Source organism: Pagrus major, chromosome 23 (assembly GCF_040436345.1).
Source record: "Pagrus major chromosome 23, Pma_NU_1.0".
Classification (NCBI taxonomy): domain Eukaryota; kingdom Metazoa; phylum Chordata; class Actinopteri; order Spariformes; family Sparidae; genus Pagrus; species Pagrus major.
The window spans coordinates 13,676,956-13,700,767 of record NC_133237.1 but is presented as its reverse complement, the minus strand read 5'-3'; the positions used below and the strand labels follow the sequence as shown (position 1 = coordinate 13,700,767).

The following is a 23,812-nucleotide window of genomic DNA, read 5'->3' as shown; positions in this document are numbered from 1 at the left end:
CAATCCTCTAAATATAGGCAGTTAAAAACAATGTTGGACCAATACTCATTTGATCTTAAAGCAGATACCACCAGATACCAGTAGTAAGCACAACTCTTTGTGTGGCTCTGTGATTTCTTTGTAAGAGGATAGTTAAAGTTGACACATTGAACTTGTGCTTGAGTTTTCTTTTAAAAGAATTTAAAATAATAAAAAAAACAATGACATGGGTCTGACTGAGACATAATAGTTTAATAAAACACAATTTTCAACACTACAGAAAAAAAAGATGTACTTGATGTACACTCATACATTATCAGTGAAAGCTGTCCTTTTCAGACCATAGAGCCTTTCACTTATTTGTTTCATTTATCCATCAGATAAATTTACAGTCACTTCATTTCTATTAGATACAGGATGAATTTACAGTCAGTCACTAATATATTAGATCAGACATTGTTTCATGTAGGAATCCTGACGCTTTATTACCACACCAGAGCACTGTGTTATCATACAATAAACGCCAGTTTCAGTACATTTGTAATGAAGACAAATTTGTCCTGTTTTTAACAAACTGGAATCTTGTAAATAGAGCTACAAAGCTCAACATTTCCAGATATTAATTTTGGTGAAGAACACCCCTTGAACCCTCCTTTTTCTTGGTATAATAAATTGTAAAACTCTCTATGCTGTTTTTTTTTAAAAATCTTTTTAAAAATTTTTTACAAGCAGGTTAAATCCATCCAAAGGTTCTTTGCAAGTATGTTCAACATCCTGTCAACCTATCCATTAGACAACATTTTGTGCCATGTTGGTCAAAGTCTACAGGTTTTCAGCAAACTTTATGCCACCCTTATTCACTGATCACCACCTCCTGTCTTGGTGAGGCAGATGTGCTGATGCCTGAGCTTTTACTCTGATGCTGTAGTCTGAATAAAATTGAGTGACTGACTGGATCTCAGCCCCTCGTGGCACACAGTTTATTTTAACTTTGATCACAAGCATGGTGTCCTTGCCCCCTTTATCCCGTCCTGTCCACACCAAAACAATGACAGAGAATTAAAACTGAAAATTATTGAAACACTAACATTTTAAGGCTGCGGCTGCAATGATTTTTCAGTGGTGGGCTAAAAAAAATGCCCACAAAAATTGTAGTAAAAATAAAATTAATGTTAAACAAAAGCAGATCACAAAAGCACAATGGCCATAATGTATTTGTCTGTTGTTGTTTTCCCGGCTGTTGTTGATTTCCCATCTGTTGTTTTCTGGTCTGTAGTTGTTCTCCACTCTGTTGTTGTTTTCTGGTCTGTAGTTGTTCTCCACTCTGTTGTTGCTTTCTGGTCTGTTGTTTTTTGGTCTGTTGTTGCATTTGTCCGATAAGTACTTTTCATCTATAACAATAAACAAAAGCAGTCCAAGGCAAGCAAGGTTGCCCCATGTGTGTCTGATGTAGCCATCATTAGCGTTACTTCCAAAGCGGTTTCTAAGATACACCAGTGGCCGTTGGCCATCTCTCAAAGTGAACGCTCTTATCTGTTTTAAGAGATTAACAGTGATCTGGTAGGTATGATCTGGATCATAAGGTGCCCCCTGATATTCAGAAGTGTCATAATGCTGTGTGATGTACACCTGGTCTATCCTCTGCCTGTGGACTCTGATTATGATCCTGTCCATGTTTTCTCCCTCATACTCCATTGGCGGATTGACAACATAATCTGGAAGTTGAACGGATGTGTCTTGATTGAGATTGCCAACAGTGTAGTACCAGTATCCTCGCGGCAGGGGGTCTAACAGTCCCTCATAGTTGCCATAATGATGTGAGCCACAATCAACGTTTGGGTCAAAGGTCAACCTGATGTAATTGTTATTGTCGATGTTAACTGCGTTGGCAAACCAGTGGAGCAGCATAAGACTGTGCTTGGGCACAGATTGGCCAAAGTCAATTTTCTTTAAATCCTTGATCGACTTGAGCTTTTTGTGTGCAGCTGACACAGAGGTCAGGACAAGGAGCAGAGCTACACAGAATCTTGTGACTCTTCTTGACATCTTCATGATCCTGTATAGATATTTAAAAAGTTAGTACTCACATTATTCATCTATATTGTACCCTCTCAATCTCTACCATGTTTGTAATTACATATGCCACTTAGGTTTATTTTCATGATCTGATAAATCTGTCTGATATTGTTAGTTCTTATGTTGATGAATCGATCATCCTAACACCTAATGGATAGGTTGACAAATTTTCTTGTCTGTCTAAACACAATACTCAGTCAGCCATAGGAACACTGAAACCGGTTTTGCTTCTTGTTATTATCCCTCCTGCTCATATTGACCAGTAAGAGTCGGGTAAGAATTAGGAAGGGATCCTAATGCGCTTCAAGTCATGTCAGTCGAAAAAGTCTTTTATATATAGCCCAATATCTCTAAATCTCTAAATTAGCCTCAAATACATATCCTGATGCCTTTGATTCAGATTAAATTAATATTTCCACAGACGGCACTAAAGGGATAGTAAAACTGAGAAGAAAAGTAAATAAATCTAAAACTACCAGTCGGAAAGTAAGGGACCTCACCTGCGTTCTTCTGCAGCCGTCACAGATCTGATCTATGCGATCTGATCTCTGTGCTTATGTGAGTGCAGGCAGTTATTGTTTCCATGTAAATGAAACTGGAACGAGCATCGGGAGGGATTACAGGAGGTTTGATAGTGAGTGTATCCTTTGGACTGCAAGGTGTGGAACAAGGACATTTGCTGTCGTGGCTGGCTTATTATTAGCCAGTATTTATTTATCAAAGAACTATTCGAAATCACAGGACATAGATGTTTTATAGACAGCATTTTCAGCATTTCTCCCTACTTGTATTGTTCTACTGTAAAATGTCCAGGCCTATTACATATCTGTGTCACAACTCATCCTCACTAAATTTAAAAGATCAGTACCTTTTTAAAGTGGTGTGAAATATTCAGATTTTTATTTTTTTGTTCATTCTTGCCTAAAAGATTGGACAGTGCGCAGTATAATGTTGGATGAAGATTAGCTGCAACAAAAGACTTGAACCAAAGATGTGGTGGTTTTAGATGATCTTTCTATCCCTTTAAAGAGTTATAGTACAAATTCTGGTGCAAAATAGTTAATATCTTATTTGTCTTTTGAGGACAAATAAGATTATTTCTACATCACAAAATGCAAGTTCAACAATTTTCAAATTTATAAGCAGTGAAAAACAATGTTGGGCCAATACTCATTTGACCTTAAAGCATATACCACCAGATATCAGTAGTATCCTTAACTCTGTGTGGCTCTCCTGTAATTGTCTGTAGAATGAGCGTATTGAAAGTTGTCTTTATGATTTGATACATCAAACTTGCGCTCATCAGGTTTTCTTAAACTTGAATAAAAAAAACAATGACATAGGTCTGACTGATACATAATAGTTTAATAAAGACATTTTTCAACAATACAGAAAAAATACACAGCCATAATTGAATTACACTCTACATTATCAGTGAAGGCTGGCCTTATCAGACATAGTCTTTCACTTGTTGGTTTAATTTATCTTACATCCTCTTCATTTCTATCAGACACAAGATGAATTAGCAGTGAGTCACTAATATTACATTAGACCATGTTACATGTTTTTATTATCTTTTATTACATGCTTTATTACCACACTAGACGGTGTGCTATCATACAATAAATGCCATGTTTCCCAGTGCCAATACATTTGTAATGAAGACAAATCTGTCTTGATATTAACAAACTGCAATCTTGTAAGTAGAGCTAACCTTCCTTCATGGTATAGTAAAATGTAAAATTATCATGCTGTTTTTGATCTCGTGATGTTTTGCAATTTTTTACAGGCAGGCAAAATCCATCCAAATGTTGGTCGAAGTTATTTACTGCAGATATTTCAAACTGTGCCATGTCGGTCAAAGTCTGCGGGTCCAAGAAAACATTATGCCGTCTTTATTCACTGATCACCACCTCCTCTCTTGGTAAGGAAGATATGCTGATCACAGAGTTCATTACGATGGCCCTGTAGTCTGAATAAAATTGAAAGACTGTCTGAGTTAGACCTAAACTTTGAAGACTCTCAACCCCTCGTGGCACACAGTTCAAGATGGGTGATTTAAAGTATTAGCCCTTTTAATCACAAGTATGTTAGCATTGCCCTACACCTCTCAAACCCCTCCTGTCCACACCAAAACAGTGACAGAGAATTGAAACTGAAAACCACTGACACTCAATAGAAACTGCCAGCATTAGAAACAACTGCAACTGAACAAAGACCGACATGAAGAAAAAGAGCCAAAGATTGTCATTTAAAAACACATCAGAATGCAAAAATGTCAAAATAAAATAATTTAATAAGATTTTAAATGCATGGTCGGGAAGTAAACTAGTGTGTCACGTTCATTTTGTATTGAAAGTTCTGATTTTTTAAATTTTTATACCCGTTTTATTTTTCAGTTGAACTTTCGATACAAGTGTTTCACTGTTTCCTGTAGCAGCTCAGGAAAAGGGCTTTGTTCTACTTGTAAATACTATGAAGTCCCTGTCCCTGTGGTTGGTGTGTCAAACTAAGACACAGGCACCAAAACGCAGTAGAAACTCTTAGCTTACTTTTGATCATCTGCCCTACTAGTCATCCTGGCTGAGGAGAAAATGCTGTTCTTGTACTGTCGTTGATTTGATTCTCATGATTTCGCCAGTGATTGACGTCTTTCACTGTTCTAATTGCTCATTTTTAAAGTGGAAAGTAAACGGACAACCGTTCATTTGAGTTCAGTGGAGCGGACAGCTCCACGAGGTCATGTAATTGCGACTTGATGACATTTCATAAGATTTTAAGGCAGTGGCAGCAATACTTTTGAGGTGGTTTTCATCATTATTGCAAAAACAATGCCCAGAAAACTATTAATAATGCTAAAAGGAATATTAAAAAACAGCAAAGCCCCAAAGCACAATAACCACAATGGCTATGTCTGTTGCGGCTTTCCGGTCTGTTGTTGCTTTCCAGTAAGTTTATGTTTACAGGCCTGTCGATGTTTACCAGCCTGTCGATGTTTACGGGCCTGACGATGTTTACCGGTCTGCTGTTTGCTTCTGGTCTGTTGTTTGCTTCTGGTCTGTTGTTGCGTCGGTTCAATAAGTGCTTTTCCTCAATCACAATAAACAAGAACAGTCCAAGGCAAGCAAGGTTGCCCCATGTGTGTCTGATGTAGAAATCATCAGCGTTACTTCCAAAGCGGTTTCTGAGGTGCAACAGTGGCTGTTGGCCGTCTCTCACAGAAAACTCCCTGATCTGTCTTAAAAGGGAAGTAGTTACCTGGTAGGTATGAACTGGATCATAAGGTGTCCCCTGATGTTCAGAAGTGTCATAATGCTGTGTGATGTACACTTGGTCTATCCTCTGCCCCTGGACTCTGATTATGATCCTGTCCCTGTTTCCCCCCAAATACTCTCTTGGGGGATCGACAACATAATCTGGAAGTTGAACAGACGTGTCTTGATTGAGATTGCCAACAGTGTAGTACCAGTATCCTCGCGGCAGGGGGTCCAACAGTCCCTCATAGTTGCCATAATGATGTGAGCCACAATCAACGTTTGGGTCAAAGGTCAACCTGATGTAATTGTTATTGTCGATGTTAACTGCGTTGGCAAACCAGTGGAGCAGCATAAGACTGTGCTTGGGCACAGATTGGCCAAAGTCAATTTTCTTTAAATCCTTGATTGACTTGAGCTTTTTGTGTGCAGCTGACACAGAGGTCAGGACAAGGAGCAGAGCTACACAGAATCTTGTGACTCTTCTTGACATCTTCATGATCCTGTATAGATATTTAAAAAGTTAGTACTCACATTATTCATCTATATTGTACCCTCTCAATCTCTACCATGTTTGTAATTACATATGCCACTTAGGTTTATTTTCATGATCTGATAAATCTGTCTGATATTGTTAGTTCTTATGTTGATGAATCGATCATCCTAACACCTAATGGATAGGTTGACAAATTTTCTTGTCTGTCTAAACACAATACTCAGTCAGCCATAGGAACACTGAAACCGGTTTTGCTTCTTGTTATTATCCCTCCTGCTCATATTGACCAGTAAGAGTCGGGTAAGAATTAGGAAGGGATCCTAATGCGCTTCAAGTCATGTCAGTCGAAAAAGTCTTTTATATATAGCCCAATATCTCTAAATCTCTAAATTAGCCTCAAATACATATCCTGATGCCTTTGATTCAGATTAAATTAATATTTCCACAGACGGCACTAAAGGGATAGTAAAACTGAGAAGAAAAGTAAATAAATCTAAAACTACCAGTCGGAAAGTAAGGGACCTCACCTGCGTTCTTCTGCAGCCGTCACAGATCTGATCTATGCGATCTGATCTCTGTGCTTATGTGAGTGCAGGCAGTTATTGTTTCCATGTAAATGAAACTGGAACGAGCATCGGGAGGGATTACAGGAGGTTTGATAGTGAGTGTATCCTTTGGACTGCAAGGTGTGGAACAAGGACATTTGCTGTCGTGGCTGGCTTATTATTAGCCAGTATTTATTTATCAAAGAACTATTCGAAATCACAGGACATAGATGTTTTATAGACAGCATTTTCAGCATTTCTCCCTACTTGTATTGTTCTACTGTAAAATGTCCAGGCCTATTACATATCTGTGTCACAACTCATCCTCACTAAATTTAAAAGATCAGTACCTTTTTAAAGTGGTGTGAAATATTCAGATTTTTATTTTTTTGTTCATTCTTGCCTAAAAGATTGGACAGTGCGCAGTATAATGTTGGATGAAGATTAGCTGCAACAAAAGACTTGAACCAAAGATGTGGTGGTTTTAGATGATCTTTCTATCCCTTTAAAGAGTTATAGTACAAATTCTGGTGCAAAATAGTTAATATCTTATTTGTCTTTTGAGGACAAATAAGATTATTTCTACATCACAAAATGCAAGTTCAACAATTTTCAAATTTATAAGCAGTGAAAAACAATGTTGGGCCAATACTCATTTGACCTTAAAGCATATACCACCAGATATCAGTAGTATCCTTAACTCTGTGTGGCTCTCCTGTAATTGTCTGTAGAATGAGCGTATTGAAAGTTGTCTTTATGATTTGATACATCAAACTTGCGCTCATCAGGTTTTCTTAAACTTGAATAAAAAAAACAATGACATAGGTCTGACTGATACATAATAGTTTAATAAAGACATTTTTCAACAATACAGAAAAATACACAGCCATAATTGAATTACACTCTACATTATCAGTGAAGGCTGGCCTTATCAGACATAGTCTTTCACTTGTTGGTTTAATTTATCTTACATCCTCTTCATTTCTATCAGACACAAGATGAATTAGCAGTGAGTCACTAATATTACATTAGACCATGTTACATGTTTTTATTATATTTTATTACATGCTTTATTACCACACTAGAGCAGTGTGCTATCATACAATAAATGCCATGTTTCCCAGTGCCAATACATTTGTAATGAAGACAAATCTGTCTTGTTATTAACAAACAGCAATCTTGTAAATAGAGCTAACCTTCCTTCATGGTATAGTAAAATGTAAAATTATCATGCTGTTTTTGCTCTCATGTGATGTTTTGCAATGTTTTACAGGCAGGCAAAATCCATCTAAATGTTGGTCTAAGTTATTTACTGCAGATATCTCAAACTGTGCCATGTCGGTCAAAGTCTGCGGGTCCAAGCAAACATTATGCCGCCTTTATTCACTGATCGCCACCTCCTCTCTCGGTAAGGAAAATATGCTGATCACAGAGTTCATTACGATGGCCCTGTAGTCTGAATAAAATTGAAAGACTGTCTGAGTTAGACCTAAACTTTGAAGACTCTCAACCCCTCGTGGCACACAGTTTAAGATGGGTGATTTAAAGTATTAGCCCTTTTAATCACAAGTATGTTAGCATTGCCCTACACCTCTCAAACCCCTCCTGTCCACACCAAAACAGTGACAGAGAATTGAAACTGAAAACCACTGACACTCAATAGAAACTGCCAGCATTAGAAACAACTGCAACTGAACAAAAACCGACAGGAAGAAAAAGAGCCAATTGCTCATTTTTAAAGTGGAAAGTAAACGGACAACCATTCATTTGAGTTCAGTGGAGCGGACAGCTCCACGAGGTCATGTAATTGCGACTTGATGACATTTCATAAGATTTTAAGGCAGTGGCAGCAATACTTTTGAGGTGGTTTTCAACATTATTGCAAAAACAATGCCCAGAAAACTATTAATAATGCTAAAAGGAATATTAAAAAACAGCAAAGCCCCAAAGCACAATAACCACAATGGCTATGTCTGTTGCGGCTTTCCGGTCTGTTGTTGCTTTCCAGTATGTTTATGTTTACAGGCCTGTCGATGTTTACCGGCCTGTCGATGTTTACGGGCCTGGCGATGTTTACCGGTCTGTTGTTTGCTTCTGGTCTGTTGTTTGCTTCTGGTCTGTTGTTTGCTCCTGGTCTGTTGTTTGCTCCTGGTCTGTTGTTTGCTTCTGGTCTGTTGTTGCGTCGGTTCAATAAGTGCTTTTCCTCAATCACAATAAACAAGAACAGTCCAAGGCAAGCAAGGTTGCCCCATGTGTGTCTGATGTAGAAATCATCAGCGTTACTTCCAAAGCGGTTTCTGAGGTGCAACAGTGGCTGTTGGCCGTCTCTCACAGAAAACTCTCTGATCTGTCTTAACAGGTAAGTAGTCACCTGGTAGGTATGAACTGGATCATAAGGTGTCCCCTGATGTTCAGAAGTGTCATAATGCTGTGTGATGTACACTTGGTCTATCCTCTGCTCCTGGACTCTAATTATGATCCTGTCCCTGTTTCCCCCCAAATACTCCCTTCGGGGATTGACAACATAATCTGGACATTGAACAGATCTGCCTTGATTGAGATTGCCAACAGTGTAGTACCGGTATCCTGGAGGCAGTGGGTCCAACAGCCTCTCATAGTTGCCGTAATGATGTGAGCCATAATCGCTGTCTGGGTCAAAGGTCAGCTGTATGATATTGTTATTGTCTATGTCAACTGCATTGGCAAACCAGTGGAGCAGCATAAGACTGTGCTTGGGCACTGATTGGCCAAAGTCAATTTTCTTTAAATCCTTGATTGAATTTAGCCTTTTGTGTACAGCCGACACAGAGGTCAGGACAAGAAGCAGAGCTACACAGCAACCGGTGATTCTTCCTGACATCTTCATCCTGTATAGATATTCGGAAAAAGTTAATGCTCACATTATTCAACCTTACTGTACATTCTCAATCCATTAGGGGTGTCAGGATTCGATTTGATTTTTTAGACCATTGCAGAACATCTCGACTTTTTACTGGTGGCTTTTTGCAGGTTAGGGTTAGGCAAGTCTAAAATAAAGATTTCAGAGTTTAACAAAAAATGTCACCACTGGAATTCAGCGATAAACAACAAAAGATAGAAATTCAAAGTTTGGTTTCTTAAATCTGTACGAAGTAAACCCTCTTCCCATACAATAAATGAAGGATCTCAAAAATAAACCCAACATCTCAGACACTGTCAGAGTAAACTGGTACCAGTCAGTTGATCGTATTTGTGCACACAGTATTTTATCTGGACATGCACCTGCAGGCTAACGGTAAGCTAGTTGTATTGTCTTTTTAATTCAGAATCAAAATCGTGACACCCCTACAATCCATACCATGGGTCTGTAATTAGTGATGCAGCTAATGATTATTTTCACAATTTGATAAATCTGTCTTAAAATATTTGTTCTTATTTTGATGAATAGGTCATTCAGACATTAACGGATAGGTTGACACATTTTCCTGTCAGTTTTTAAAACAATATTCAGGTTAGAATTGGGAAGGGATCATAATAAAGCTACAAGTCAAACCAGTCAAAATTGGCCTCAAGGAGCTTCACTGTCCGTACGTACAATATCCTTAGACCCCTGATTCGGATTAACACCAATCCAAACATTTGTGTATCTTCCCAGTTACAATCTTTTTGTACAAAGTTTCCACAGGGAACATTAAATGGATGGTAGCACAAGTGCAGAAAACCCTCAATAAGAAGACCTGAGATGCTCCACCAATCATGTGTGATAATGTCATGGTAAATCAAAAACTTGTGATCAGAAAATAAGAGTACTCACCTGCATTCGTCTTCTGCCGTCAAGAATCTGATCTGTTTGATCTGACTGCTGCTTTTATGTGAGAGCGGCACTTAATGTTTCCCCATACACGAAACTGAAACCAGCTTTGCTAATGGAAACAGGGAAGTTCAATAATAGAGCTGTATCGATGAAACTTGATTCTGTGATATCCTGACATGGGTCTGACTGATGCACTATAGTTTATTGAAACGCATCATTCTTAGCGCTACAGAAAGAATACACAACATTAAATGAAGTACACTCTGGTTTTATTTAAAGCGTATACATTATCAATGCAGGTTGTCCATATCAGACCAGAAAGCTTCTCCTTCAATTTCATTTATCCATCAGATCAATTTACATTCTCTTCATCTCTATCAGACACAGGATGAAACAATGAGTCACTACTTTTAGATTAGATATGGTTGTATGGATGAAACATGAAGCTTTACCACACCAGAGCAGTAGACTATCATATACAATTAAAATACATTTGCCCAGTTCACATACTTTTGTAATAAAGAAGAATTTCTGCTGTATTAAAAAAAAACAGCTATTTTGCAGACATCCCTTAATGGTATAATGCAAATATAGTCATCTTGGTTGTGATCTTTTTTATGTTATTGTAGTTTTCCCAGGTATTTTCCAGAAAGTGATTTTGTGAGGTCACAGTGACTTTGACCACCAAAATCTAATCAGTTCATCCTTGAGTGGATGCTTGTGTCACATTTGAAGAAATTTACTCAAGGCGTTCCTGAGATATTGCCTCCATGAGAATGGGACAGACGAACAGAACTATTGTTATTATAAAAATTGTAAATGTCATCTAAAAATAGAGTTGCATTCATTCTGGATTAGAAGTTTGGATTTTTTAATGTGCATTTTAGGTTAATGTGCAGGTTTTCGAATACAAGTGTTTCATTACCAGTGTTTCCTTTTTCAGTTTAGAATATGTTTTTAATGCCAAAATAGTAATGGTAAATAAGTCACATTCTTGGTTCCGTATGTAACTGCCTGATTCGCTGTTCCCAACAACAAGTCATGCTGTTTTCATGGCCCTCATTATCCTTGTAAAACAACAACATCGCACCTTGTTTTGGACAATATCTAGAAGCACTGGTCTCCCTTATTTCTTCTCATCTCTTATTAAAAAAAATGAAGGAAAAAACTATTAATGCAATAATGACAAAGCAGATCAGCAAAACATCACAATCATTTTGTCTGTTTTGCGGTCTGTTGTTGCTTTCTGGTTTGTTGTTGCTTTGGTTCGAGGAGTGCTTTTCATTGATCACAATAAACAAGAATAGTCCAAGGCAAGCAAGGTTGCCCCATGTGTGTCTGATGTAGACATCATCAGCATTGCTTCTAAAGCGGTTTCTGAGGCTCAACAGTGGCCGTTGGCCATCTCTCACAGTAAACGCTCTTATCTGTCTTAAGAGATTAACAGTGATCTGGTAGGTATGATCCGGATCATAAGGTGTCCCCTGATATTCAGAAGTGTCATAATGCTGTGTGATGTACACCTGGTCTATCCTCTGCCCCTGGACTCTAATTATAATCCTGTCCATGTTTTCTCCCTCATACTCCATTGGGGGATCGACAACATAATCTGGAAGTTGATTGGACGTGTCCTGATTGAGATTGCCAACAGTGTAGTACCGGTATCCTCGAGGCAGCGGGTCCAACAGTTCCTCATAGTTGCTGTAATAATGTGAGCCATAATCTCCTCTGTCTGGGTCAAAGGTCAGCCGCATGACGTTGTTATGGTTGATGTCAACTACGTTGGCAAACCAGTGGAGCAGCATAAGACTGTGCTTGGTCACTGTTTGGCCAAAGTCAATTTTCTTTAAATCCTGGATTGAATTGAGCTTTTTGTGTGCAGCTGACACACAGGTCAGGACAAGGAGCAGAGCTACACAGCAACTGGTGACTCTTCCTGACATCTTCTTCATCCTGTATAAACATTGAAAAAGTTATTGCTCACGTTCATCCATACTGTGCCTGCTCAATCCATACATGTGTTAATGACTAGAGATGCACTTTATGATTATTTTAACTCTGATGAGTAGGTCATTCTACACCTAGGATAGGTTGACAATTCTTAACATGTTTTTTAAAACAATAGACAGACCACTATATATAAGCATGGAAACAGGTTTTACACCTTATTTTTAAGAAGGGACCTAACACCAGTGTAAGAGAGAGGGGGGCCAAAATTCACAGTCCTCGTTCTGTACTGACTACCTTTCAAAGTAAGTCATTTTAGCAGCCCACATTCTCTTTTAGTAGCTCCACAGACATCGTTGGAGGGATAGTAACACAAAGAGGAGAGAACTCTCACAAAGAACACAAGTTAAATGCTTCATTTATCATGTGAAATAGTGTCACGGTAGATCAAAAGCTAGTAAACATAAAATAAGAGGGCTCACCTGGGTCTACTGTTGTCAAATATGCGATCTGTTTGAGCTGATCTCTGTTTTTGCGGGTGAGCAGGCAGTTACTGTTTCCATGTAAATGAAACTTAATCAGAGCAGGAAGTTGGGTAATACAACTGTTTTGACAAGACCTCCCTCTGTATTCAAGAAAAGAAAACTAGTAGTCCCTTTCAGTGTTTGCTGGGGTTTACCAGACATGTGCCTGTAGAAATGCAAAAAGCTGATTGTTTTTATTATTTTATAATATATAATTTATTTTTCAGTGGAATAATTTGGTAAAGAGAGGAATAATTCTTATCATTTTTATTTTTGAACAGGTTTAGGACAGAAACTATTCTCTGTAGGTCAAAGTTTGACATTGAGTGTATCCATCCTACTGCACGGGCAATACAATGAGATTTAAACTAATGCTTGGCTTATTATTTGCCTTTTATCCTTTATAAATTACAAATTGCATCACATACATGTACAGAACAAAAACTAGTTTGTGCAGGTCCAACTTTGACAATGAGTGTTTCCTCTGCAGTGCAGGGTGAGAAACAGGGAGATTTATACTAGTGCATAATAATAATACAAAAATAAATACTGACTTTTCATTTTTGTTGTTTATCACTAATGAAGTTCAAATTGTAGTACATGTTTGATAGGCAGCATTTTTATACCTTTTTTTCACTACTTTTCTAAATTCTAATTTTCATTGTAGTGTTGTTGTGATTTCCATTGAAGGTCATTGTTCAAAATTTACTATCATCTTATATTTACCATTAGTGTCTTATTTAATAGTAAAGTTTATGTTCTACTGTAAAATGTCCTGCCCCAGTACATATCTGTGTTGCGACTCTTATTCACCAAATTTGAGGGATCAATGCCTGAAAGTGTAGTGAAATATAGGTAGGTATATTATTGTCAGATTTGTATATTTTGTTCTCTTTAATGCCAATATTGGCCTCAAGATGTGGTGAATTAGGTATTTTTCCTTTATTGGATATACAGTGGAGTTTGCCAGAAATTCTGGGTTGAGAGATACGAGGATGACTGCAACATTACATGTCAAGGATTAGACTAGTAGGTCACCAGAACACCCCTTTTTTAAGTTAGTACTGAATATTTTCATCCTTTTTTAAAAGTTCTTTGTACAAATTCTGGTGCAAAATAGTCGGAATAATCGTATCATCTTTTGAAGACGAATATATTTATTACTATGTCACCAAATGCCAGTTCAACAATTGTCAAAATACAGTATACGAAGGTTAATTGACAATTCCATCTTGTGCTCATCCATGTTTCTTGAACTTAAAAAACACTTACATTGATCTGACTGATGCATCATAATTTAATAAACATTCACAATTTTCAACACAACAGAAAGAATATAAAACCATAGGCTAAGTAAGATACTGTTTCATTTATCCTTTAGATCAATTTAAATTATCTTCATCTCTATCAGACACAGGACAAATTAGCTGTGAATCGCTCATATTAGACTAGACATTGTTTCATGAATGAAGCCCGGAGCTTTATTACCATGTAAGAACAGTGCATCATCAAGGACAATATAAGTCACTTCACTCAGTTAACATACTTTTGTAGAAGAAGTCTTTCCATCATGGTGCCATAACATTTAAAACTGACTTCCTGTTTTCATTTCTTAGCCCTTATAACACACTGTACTATTCAATCTTTACTGAACAATATACACAAAAAAAGCTAATATAGTGCACAATAAAATCAAACGTGGTGGCAAAACAAAGCATACAACAGAACAGCCCCTGGGCCTTTTTCAGGGTAACTGAGGTTTTCTCAAAGTCTGATTCTGTTTCCAGTCAAAAGAGGTACACTGGTTTTGTGGACCATTCTTGGTTCGGACAACATCTAGGAACATTGCCCTAACTCATTTCTTGTCATCTTTTACAAAGAAAAGATGCCAAATTAAGATAAATAAAAGAAACCAAAGAATGATGGTCTGGACAGTATGATCATTCTGACCGCCATGTCGTGACCAACGTTGCATCTTGTATGTGTGTTCCTTTGTGGAGGACTTTTCCTCGATTACAATAAACAACAGCAGTCCGAGGCAAGCTAGGTCACCCCATGTGTGTCTGATGCGACTTAACTGGAAATCATCAGCGTTCCTTCCAAAGCGGTTTCTGAGTTGCAACAGTGGCATTTGGTTTTCTCCCACAGAAAAGTCTCTGATCTGTCTTAAGAGGTTAGTAGTGACCTGGTAGGTATGATTTGGATCATAATGCTGTGTGATGTACACTTGGTCTATCCTCTGCGAAGCTTCTCGTCCTGTGTTCTGCTTCCAGACTCTAACTATGATCCTGTCCTTGTTTCTCCCCTCATACTCCCTTGGGGAGTTGACAACATAATCTGGAAGTTGCATGGACTGATTGTATTGATTGAGTTTGCCAACAGTGTAGTACTGGTATCCCCGAGGCAGTGGGTCCAACAGTCGCTCATAGTTGCCGTAATGATGAGAGCCATAATCACTGTTTGGGTCAAATGTCAACCAGATGACATCATTACTGTTGATGTCAACTGCGTTGGCAAACCAGTGGAGCAGTATAAGACAGTGCTTGGACACAGCATGTCTAAAGTCGATTTCCTTCAAATCGTTGATTGAATTTAGCCTCTTTACAGTTGGGATCATCATCCTGTACAGATATTTAAAAAGTTATTGCTCACATCATTCATTCATACATTCTGTTGAAAATCTGAAAATTGACTTATTTCCTTTGCCATTTTCAATTTCATCTTTACAGTTTATGCTTTCATTTTGTGCATTTCTATTCAAGCTTTTGAATCTTAAATTTTGCTTACTTTATATTTTCAAATTATCATTTTACATTTTAAATTAGATTTTTAAATGTCCTTTTTCTTATGTTTAATTTCACCATGATTACTATGTACACACACCCATATTTATAGCTTAACAATTAACAGGCCAATGGTTACTTTTAATCATTAATCTATGTTTGTAGCCAGTAGTTAACTCATAAGACACCGGGGGTGGATGGAGAAACAAGATTGATTCCAAGCTCGGCAGTCTGTGCATTTCTGCTTGATATTAGAAAAGATTGATTGTGTTTCTGGCCAAACATGCAAAATAGTTGTTACACCTGTGGCCGTGAGCATTTTCCGCATCCAGTAAAGTTTAACCAGACTTTTGAGTGCATTGTCATCAGAGCAGGGTAGGGCTGGGCGATATGGCCAAAACTGTTATCACAATATGTTTTTTTTATATTGATCGGTGTCGATAATTATCATGATATACAGTATATTTAACAATAATAATGTTGAATTGACAGTTTTAAGAGTATTCTCCTTAGGACAGAACCCAAAACAAAGCAGGTTAATTATGGTTTATAAAATACAATTATTTATTGTCAGAATGAATAGGTGACACACATCAGCAGAACCAACCAACCAAATGGCTTTATGTTAAACACTGAATAAATAAAATGATGAATATGTACAACAAATAGCTTGTTTCAAATGTGTCTCAAACATTTTAGAGGTAGTATACTGAACTGAACATTGATTAAAGAAAATACAATAAAAAGGTAAATGTTGAGGATGATTATGCTACTGTATTCTTTGAATATTGCACATTCTTGAGCTTGCAGGTAGTTGTTCAGTTCAGCTTTAATGCCTCCTGTTCTGTAAGAACTGATGTGGTTCGGATGTGCGACCAGACCAGATATCAGCGGTGACATCTCTGAGCTGCTCATCCAACTTTACCCTTCACTCTCTAATGGTGGTCTGTCCTATGTCAGACTTCAGGTAGCCGAGCTATTTCCAAATAACCGAAGTGGTATGACCTTTCTTCGGTACAATTTCTTCATATTCCTCAGTTTCCTCGCACTCCGTTTCACTAGTCGGAGCACTCATTTTCTTGTGTCGGCTAAACACACAGGTGGTCATCATCATTCTGAATTGTTGTGAGTGGGAGGGGCCGGAAACATGTATCAACCACATGCATTTGTTTCTCTGCTGTGTGATTGGCTGTTAGTGTAGTGTTTTCTGGGTAGAGGAAAACGGACTCAAAAACTAACTATCGAAAATAAATGTCATAAATTTATCATCGTTATCGTGGAAAATGTTATCATGAAAATGATCGAGATCGTTTTATCGCCCAGCCCTAGAGCAGGGTCTCTGTGTCTCTGTCTGCATGTAGGCTGACAGAGCTGCCCTGCTTGAGTTAGTATTTCAGGAAATTCACTCTGTGTCAGCACAATGTTTCCTTGTTGAGTTTGTGTGAGAGGGACAGTTACACAAAGGGGAGAGATCACTCACAAAGAAGACTTCATTTAAATGCTTCGCCAATCATGTGACATAGTGTGAGGATAAATCCAAAACTAGCGATTATAAAATAAGATCTCACCTGCGTTCTGTCGGCTGCCGTCAAGTATCTGATCTGCGTGTTTTTGTGAGTGCAGGCAGTTACCGTTCCCCTGTAAACGAAACTGGAACAAGCAATGCTGGTTCCAGGAAGTTTGATAGTGCATGTGTTTGAATAAACTTTCCTCTGTACTCATTTGCCCTTATTGGACAATATGCAGTAGTGTGTCAAGTGTTATGGGTTGAGAGATGAGGCTGACCTGCAACTATAAATCTCCATCTGGATTTGAACCAAGGATGTAGTGGTTTTTGACTGGGTCAACAGGATGCCTACTGTCTGGTTTGTTTTTTAAAGTTAATACTGATCTATCCAATATTTCACCATTCATAAAGGGCTATATTTTCATCTTTTTATAGTCTTAGTGCAATAATGGTGTTAAATAGCCAGAACTTGTTTTAAAGACTCCCACTACAAGACGTATGAGATTTTTAGCCACAACATTAAAAGGAGTAACAGGTGAAATGAGTGAAATTGATCATCTCGTGAAGTTGCAATGCTCTGCTTGGAAACCTCAGCGCCCATTTTTCTTTTCACTTAAAAAATAATAACACTGACATGAGTCTGAATGACGCTGATTATAGTTTAATAAACACAATTTTCAAAACAACAGAAAGAATACAAACAATCAAAATACATTTCTGTTTTATTTAAAGCTAATACATTATCAGTGAGGGCTGTCCCACTCATCTGTTTCGTTAATCCATCAGAGCAGTTTACATTCTCTTTATCTTTATCAGACAGAGAATGAGCTGTGAGTCAGTATTATTAGATTTGACATTACTGAATAAGGAAGCTTGGAGCTTAATTACCATGCCAGAGCAGTGCATTATCATACAATACAATACTTTTTGCAATATTTTTTTAATAAAGACAAACTTTTCCAGTTATTCATAAAATGCAATCATGTAAATAGAGCTATAACGCTTAAAATGTCCAGATGTGATCTTGGTGAAACACAACCCATTAGACCTACTCCTTGGTAAAATGTAAAACTTGTCATCCTGTTTTTGATCTTTTGTGATGTTTCTGTAAATTTACAGGCAGATAAAATCCATCCAAATGTTCAAAGTTATTTACAGCAAATGTCTTAATTACTGCCATGTTGGTCAAATTCTAAAGGTCCAAGAACACATTAAACAACCCAAATTCACTGATAACCACCTCCTCTCTTGGTGAGGAAGATGTGCTGATGGCTGAGTTTTTAATCTGGTCCTGTAGTCTGAATAAAGTTGAATGACTGACTGGATAGGACTGAATCCTTGAACACTCTAAGCCCTTCGTAGCACACAGTTTGAGATGGGTGATTTAAAGTATTTGGTTTCTCATCACATGTTATACTGAGGCTTTATCTCAATCTTGAACTGAACATAGTCAAAAAGCACACAAAAAGTATGATGACAAAACAAAACAAACAACACAGCAGCCTCTTATCAACGGGGGGTTCAGAGTTGTACGGACTGCCTGATTCTCTGATCTTGCTGGCTCCACCATCACCCCAAAGATTTTGTCTGTTTTCTGGTCTGTTGTTTTGTTCATTAAAGATGTACCTTTCCTGGATCACAATAAACAAGAACAGTCCAAGGCAAGCAAGGTTGCCCCATCTGTTTCTGATGGAGAAATTATCAGCGTTACTTCCATAGCGGTTTCTGAGATACAACAGTGGCATTTGGTTTTCTCCCACAGAAAAGTCTCTGATCTGTCTTAAGAGGTTAGTAGTGACCTGGTACGTATGATTTGGATCATAAGGTGTTGGCATATTGTCAGAAGGGTGATAATGCTGTGTGATATACACTTGGTCTATCCTCCGCCCCTGGACTCCAATTATGATCCTGTCCCTGTTCCCTCCCTCGTACTCCCTTGGGGGACTGACAACATAATCTGGAAATCGCACAGATGGGTTTTGATTGAGATTGCCAATAGTGTAATATCGATATCCCCAAAGCGGGTTCAGCAGCCTCTCAAAGTTGCCGTAATAATGTGAGCCATAATCACTTTCCGGGTCAAAGGTTAGCCGTATGACATCATGATTGTCAATGTCAACTGCGTTGGCAAACCAGTGGAGCAGCATAAGAGTGTGCTTAGGCACAGATTGGCCAAAGTTGATTTTCTTCAAGTCGTTGATTGAATTGAGCCTTTGCACAGCTGACACAGAGGTCAGGACAAGGAGCAGAGCTACGCAGCAACTGGTGACTCTTCCTGACATCTTCTTCATCCTGTATAGATATTTAAAAAGTTAATGCCCAAATTGTTTCTCTATCCTTGTTCTGTGCCAAAATGTATTACAAAGTTATCTGAAATTAAGATGAGGATTTAGCAGCCTGTGTTAAATCAATACTATGTAGGATTTGTCAGTTGCTGTTTGAAAACACACCATTCAAAGTAGCAGTAAGGTTTTCTGGAGAAAAATGGTTGATTGTTGAATCTCATAACCAGTTCTTCAAATATCAACAGTTGGAGTTGCTGAGCCACCAACCAAAAGCATCTTTGTTCAAATACCAATGCTTTCAGTTGGCGAGTCACCAACATCATTCGTTGGCATTTGACGACCTGGGACGGAGACTCACCAATCAACTATCTTTCTCCAGAATCACTGACACCAAGAAATGTCCAGAACACAGCAAAATAATAAGAAATTACAAACAGACTGCAGGGTCTCAGCAGGTACAGGTGCAGCCACATGCTTCTCATGGGTCATAAGCGATGATTGAGAAGGATTTCTTTTGTACGAGTCTATACATTGTTGTTTGGGGGAAAATCCTGCATAGTGTTTAATCCAATCAAATGAATATCTTACAAAGTTGGTCTTTCATTACAAAACTGCTTCATACTGAAGCCTTGAGTTAAATGCTTCACCAATAATATGACATAATGTCATGGTAAATCAAGAAAATAAGAGAGCTCACCTGCGTTAGTGGCGCTGTTAGATATCTGATCTGTTTGATCTGATCTATGTATTTGACTGGGTAGGCGTACCTCTTTTATTGTTTCCCAGTAAATGAAACTAGCATAACTGGCATTTCTGGTGACTGCAGCAAGTTTTATGATACTCTATGATACAAACTTTCCTTCTGTATTTAAGAGAATAAAAGTAGTACTCCATTTCAGTGTTTGTTGGGGTTTACCAGCACATGTCCCTGTAGAATTGCAAAAGATGTTTTGGTTTTTTTAAATTATTATTATGTGCACCTTTTAATGGAATAACTCCTCTGAAAGAGAGGAGTAATTCTGTGAGTCATCTGGGAATCTTATGATCAAGGTTAGGACAGAATCTAGTCTGTACAGGTCCATGTTTGTGCAGGTAGTGTAATCTTTGGACCACAGGGTGTGGAACAAGGAGATTTGTACTAGTGCCTGGCTTATTATTAGACCTTATTCACTTATCACAGATCAGTTTGTAATTGCAGTACATACATGCTTTATCACTGCTTTTTTATGCATAAATATGTTATCATTGTAGTGTTGTAAAATATTCTTGTAACTGATTAATCCAATATGTTCACTACTATAAATGGTGATATTTTTCTCCAGAGTAAAAATGTACCAACAGTTTGCTTGAGTCTATCTGTGCCTCATGTGTGAAATAATATGTAAAAGAAAGCATAGTTAAAGTTGAGATAGTGTTTTGATTTTTATTGGCTGTGTTCAGCAGCCTGGACTGCTGCAAGTCTACCAGCAGCCAGCAGGAGATGCTGTCACACAGGTAGTCTCATACACCTGGAGAGTCTCAGTCTTGGAGCTTTTAAAAGGTTTGTGTCAGTACTTGGATCAGTACTTTTAAAGCCCATACCAGTTTACTTTTAGAGAATCAACAAATATCAGATCAGCTTTCTCACTCTGTTTGTATACATACTACAGCACATGGCATGGTTCAGTGAGAGGGGCCACTGTGAGGCCAAAGAAGCTGTTTTCAGTATTTGTTTTTTGTTGACTATAAATCATCTGAACCAGAGACGTACTTCCGTTTTTCCCAGAGAAGTGGATTCATGTGACACCTCCAATAACACACACACACACAAAGATGCATTCACACAAAGACAGATCTCTTGATATCCTGTATGGAGGCTGCAGTATTCCCTTTGGGAAAGGCAGAAAGCGAGTCAAAACACACACAAAGGAAACATTTAGTTTCTCTGTGGTCACCACCCACATCTTTCACATGGGCAGCACAAGAGCATCATACAAATGATGCTGTATAAGGATACTCTCATAATTGTTTTTCATTTCCTTTTGGAAAAGTCAACATGTACTGTTCAACAGTGCAGCTATAGATACTGATAATTCATTAAAATTCCTAGTCATGTTTTTTTCATATCTTAAATGAATTACCATTGTGTTCCATTACAGAATTGAAGCCGGATTTGACCGATTTAACTCCATCCTTTCATCCTCCCAAAGCACTACAACCCACGGTCTGCTAATTAAGCAAACTCTTTGGCCACAAGATGGCTCCTCGTACTCCCTTTGATACAGTTACGCTCACAAATGTTCATACATGGCATGCACTTTACTCTGCACATTTGCTGAAGAGGAAAAAGACCAGACAATGATGCATTTAAATTTAATGCACCCAGTGAGTGCTGCTACTTCTGTCCATCGTGTTTCTGTGTTATGAAAGACCTTGGACAGCTGCGAGGAATGCTGTCATGGGTCAGCCAGGCAGCACTATAGTCCACCTGCCAATATGTGACACCATCTTGGCTAAGCGAGGCCTAGAAACATCAGCACCTGCCATTGGTTCTCTGTCATTCTATCCCCCATCTCAAAATGATCTTTTTATCTGACAAGGCCATGTCCCCAGCAGGGCAGAAACTCCGTAAGAAAGGAGCGCACGCCAAGTTATGTTTGATCAAACAAATGATGGTTGGCTCACTCTGCATGCATGAAGTTCTCACTCAGGAGACTTTTAAGATGATGGTTTGCAGTGGAGAGAATGGAAATCATTTTTTATCCTACAAAACGTTTTTTTAAACCTATTAACATCTGTAAAGTCAGATGTCAGCTTACATAGCATTTAGAGCAGACCTACAATGAACTGGGGTATGCTGGGTGTCAGTGGTGACTGGGGACCTTAAGGGAACTTAATTGAACTGGTTCTATTCCATTTTACGCACCTGATTTTGAACTGTTCAGAGTTTGGAATCTGAAAAGTCTATTCACAGCTGGCACCAAAAAGATTTCAACTTGACTTGAGGTGTGAGCCAAAGTGGATAGGTATACTCTACAGGTCGTTGTACATTGTTTAACACCCTCTCTTGAAGACGCATTGATTACAATGGTTCCCCTCAAAACTGGTGGAAACATGGGCTGGTTCGGGTTGCGGTAGTATCGGAAAGCGGCATGAGGAATAGCTTGTGTTTAGAGCCCAGAGTTGGCAAGTTATTGTTTGTTTGCACAAAGTGGCTTGGCCCAATCATTAGCCTTAGAAATATCAGTGCACCTAATGCTACAAATTGAATTTCGGTTTATCATGTTGTTTTGCATTGAGGGCAAAGAACATGTTGCATGTTTATGTTCGATAAAATTTCTTTCCCTCCCTTTCAGGTCACCAGAATGTGCCCTGTTGCTTTGTCTATGTAAAGATGTATGTTAGGGATTAACAAAGTGCTTGTGTAATATCCTCCTATGGTCTTGTCTGCATCATCACAGCTTTGTAAAAAACACAGGCCAATAGATGCTTCTCCAGCGGGCTATGCTGTTAAGTACGCACACATGGAGCTGAGGTGGTGCAGGTACCAGCAAACTCACTCTAGTAGCTTCTAAACCCCCCGGTAACCCCGTCGGTTTTATCTCCATTTCAGCATCTCCAGTTTGAAGCACCAGGTTTTTATTGGGGGTGATAAAGAGCTTCAGAGAGAGAGAAATGAAAAGAGAGAAGGCGAAGACCAACTGGTTTTAAGACAGGAGGGCCCTCAGTTTGGGAAAATCTACCGTTTCCCACATTGTAAAACAAGGGTACAACAAGGGTTTATTTTAACTCCTTATTTGGTAAGACCTGGTTTTGATCACACCTACAAGGCCATCTGTGTTTGTGTGTTTAGTTTTTTTGTATACTGTGTGTTGGTATAGTGCAGAATTTTGGTATAGTGCAGAATTCTGAAGGCCCATGACGGTGTTTTAGATTGGTTAGATGGACATGGTATAAATTCTGCAGAGGGTGTAGCAGGCATTCAACATTGAAGTGCCAGTGTGTGGTGGGAGAATGGTTTATCTTGGCAGCTAATCCAGTGCAATGAAATGAAACAAATCAATCTTTCCAGCCTGTTGTGCCTGCTTTTTCAGAAACATGACTCGTCATCTGGAGGAATGCAGGTGCTGCCCTGTGTGTGTGTGTGTCTGCTCATGTGGCCGTAAGGTTACACTCAAGCCCCTGCACTGGTGTATAATTACACTTCCTGTAAGGCTGGAGACAGCTGTTTCCTCTCCTCTTTAATCACACAAATATACATGCCCCACAAGAATACTAATCAGCCAAAGTAATTGGTTCACTCTCAGGTTTGAAAATATAAGTGAAGGCTATATTTCTGACTATTTACCAAAAAATCTGTGACTGGTGAGGCACTTTTGAGTTTACTATCCTTTAACTGCAATTCTTCTGCCATTCTTCTTTCTATATTAATGTTTGAAAACTAACTTTATGTTCTGCTCTGTCATGCTAATGACTGCATCCTCAAACAGTGTTATGTGACCTCTATATTTGACAATAGTTTTATAGTGATAATAAAATAGTTTTTTTTATCATGCTAGTTAATGAAATGCATGTTTTTGTTGATGGGAAATGCCAAAAGATTTCAGAACAGTGGTGTTGAAATTATGCAGTACTACTACCCCA

At 38.4% G+C, this 23,812-nt stretch overlaps 3 protein-coding genes and 1 long non-coding RNA gene across 7 annotated transcripts in view; 1 reads left to right on the top strand and 3 right to left on the bottom strand.

The window, feature by feature from the left end:
• LOC141019140 (neuronal-specific septin-3-like) overlaps positions 1 to 23,812 on the top strand; it is a 92,526-nt gene that overhangs the window by 44,132 nt on the left and 24,582 nt on the right. The gene's annotated exons all lie outside the window — the stretch shown is intronic.
• LOC141019143 (uncharacterized) lies at positions 3,402 to 6,386 on the bottom strand. The gene is made up of 2 exons (XM_073493974.1): positions 6,333 to 6,386; positions 3,402 to 5,812 (listed from the first exon to the last, which is right to left on the bottom strand). Exon 2 carries the CDS (start codon positions 5,806 to 5,808, stop codon positions 4,873 to 4,875), a length of 936 nt encoding a protein of 311 aa, XP_073350075.1. The 5' UTR covers positions 5,809 to 5,812; positions 6,333 to 6,386; the 3' UTR covers positions 3,402 to 4,872.
• LOC141019141 (uncharacterized) lies at positions 7,179 to 9,608 on the bottom strand. Its single transcript, XM_073493973.1, has one exon. The coding sequence runs from the start codon at positions 9,214 to 9,216 to the stop codon at positions 8,227 to 8,229; it is 990 nt and encodes a 329-aa protein (XP_073350074.1). The 5' UTR covers positions 9,217 to 9,608; the 3' UTR covers positions 7,179 to 8,226.
• Positions 13,754 to 17,016, bottom strand: LOC141019145 (uncharacterized). The gene is made up of 2 exons (XR_012180765.1): positions 16,966 to 17,016; positions 13,754 to 15,235 (listed from the first exon to the last, which is right to left on the bottom strand). It is a non-coding gene; the product is annotated as an uncharacterized lncRNA (long non-coding RNA).

Coding starts and splice junctions, on each gene's coding strand:
- LOC141019143 (XM_073493974.1), bottom strand. CDS start 5,808: ATGAAGATGTCAAGAAGAGTCACAAGATTCTGTGTAGCTCTGCTCCTT.
- LOC141019141 (XM_073493973.1), bottom strand. CDS start 9,216: ATGAAGATGTCAGGAAGAATCACCGGTTGCTGTGTAGCTCTGCTTCTT.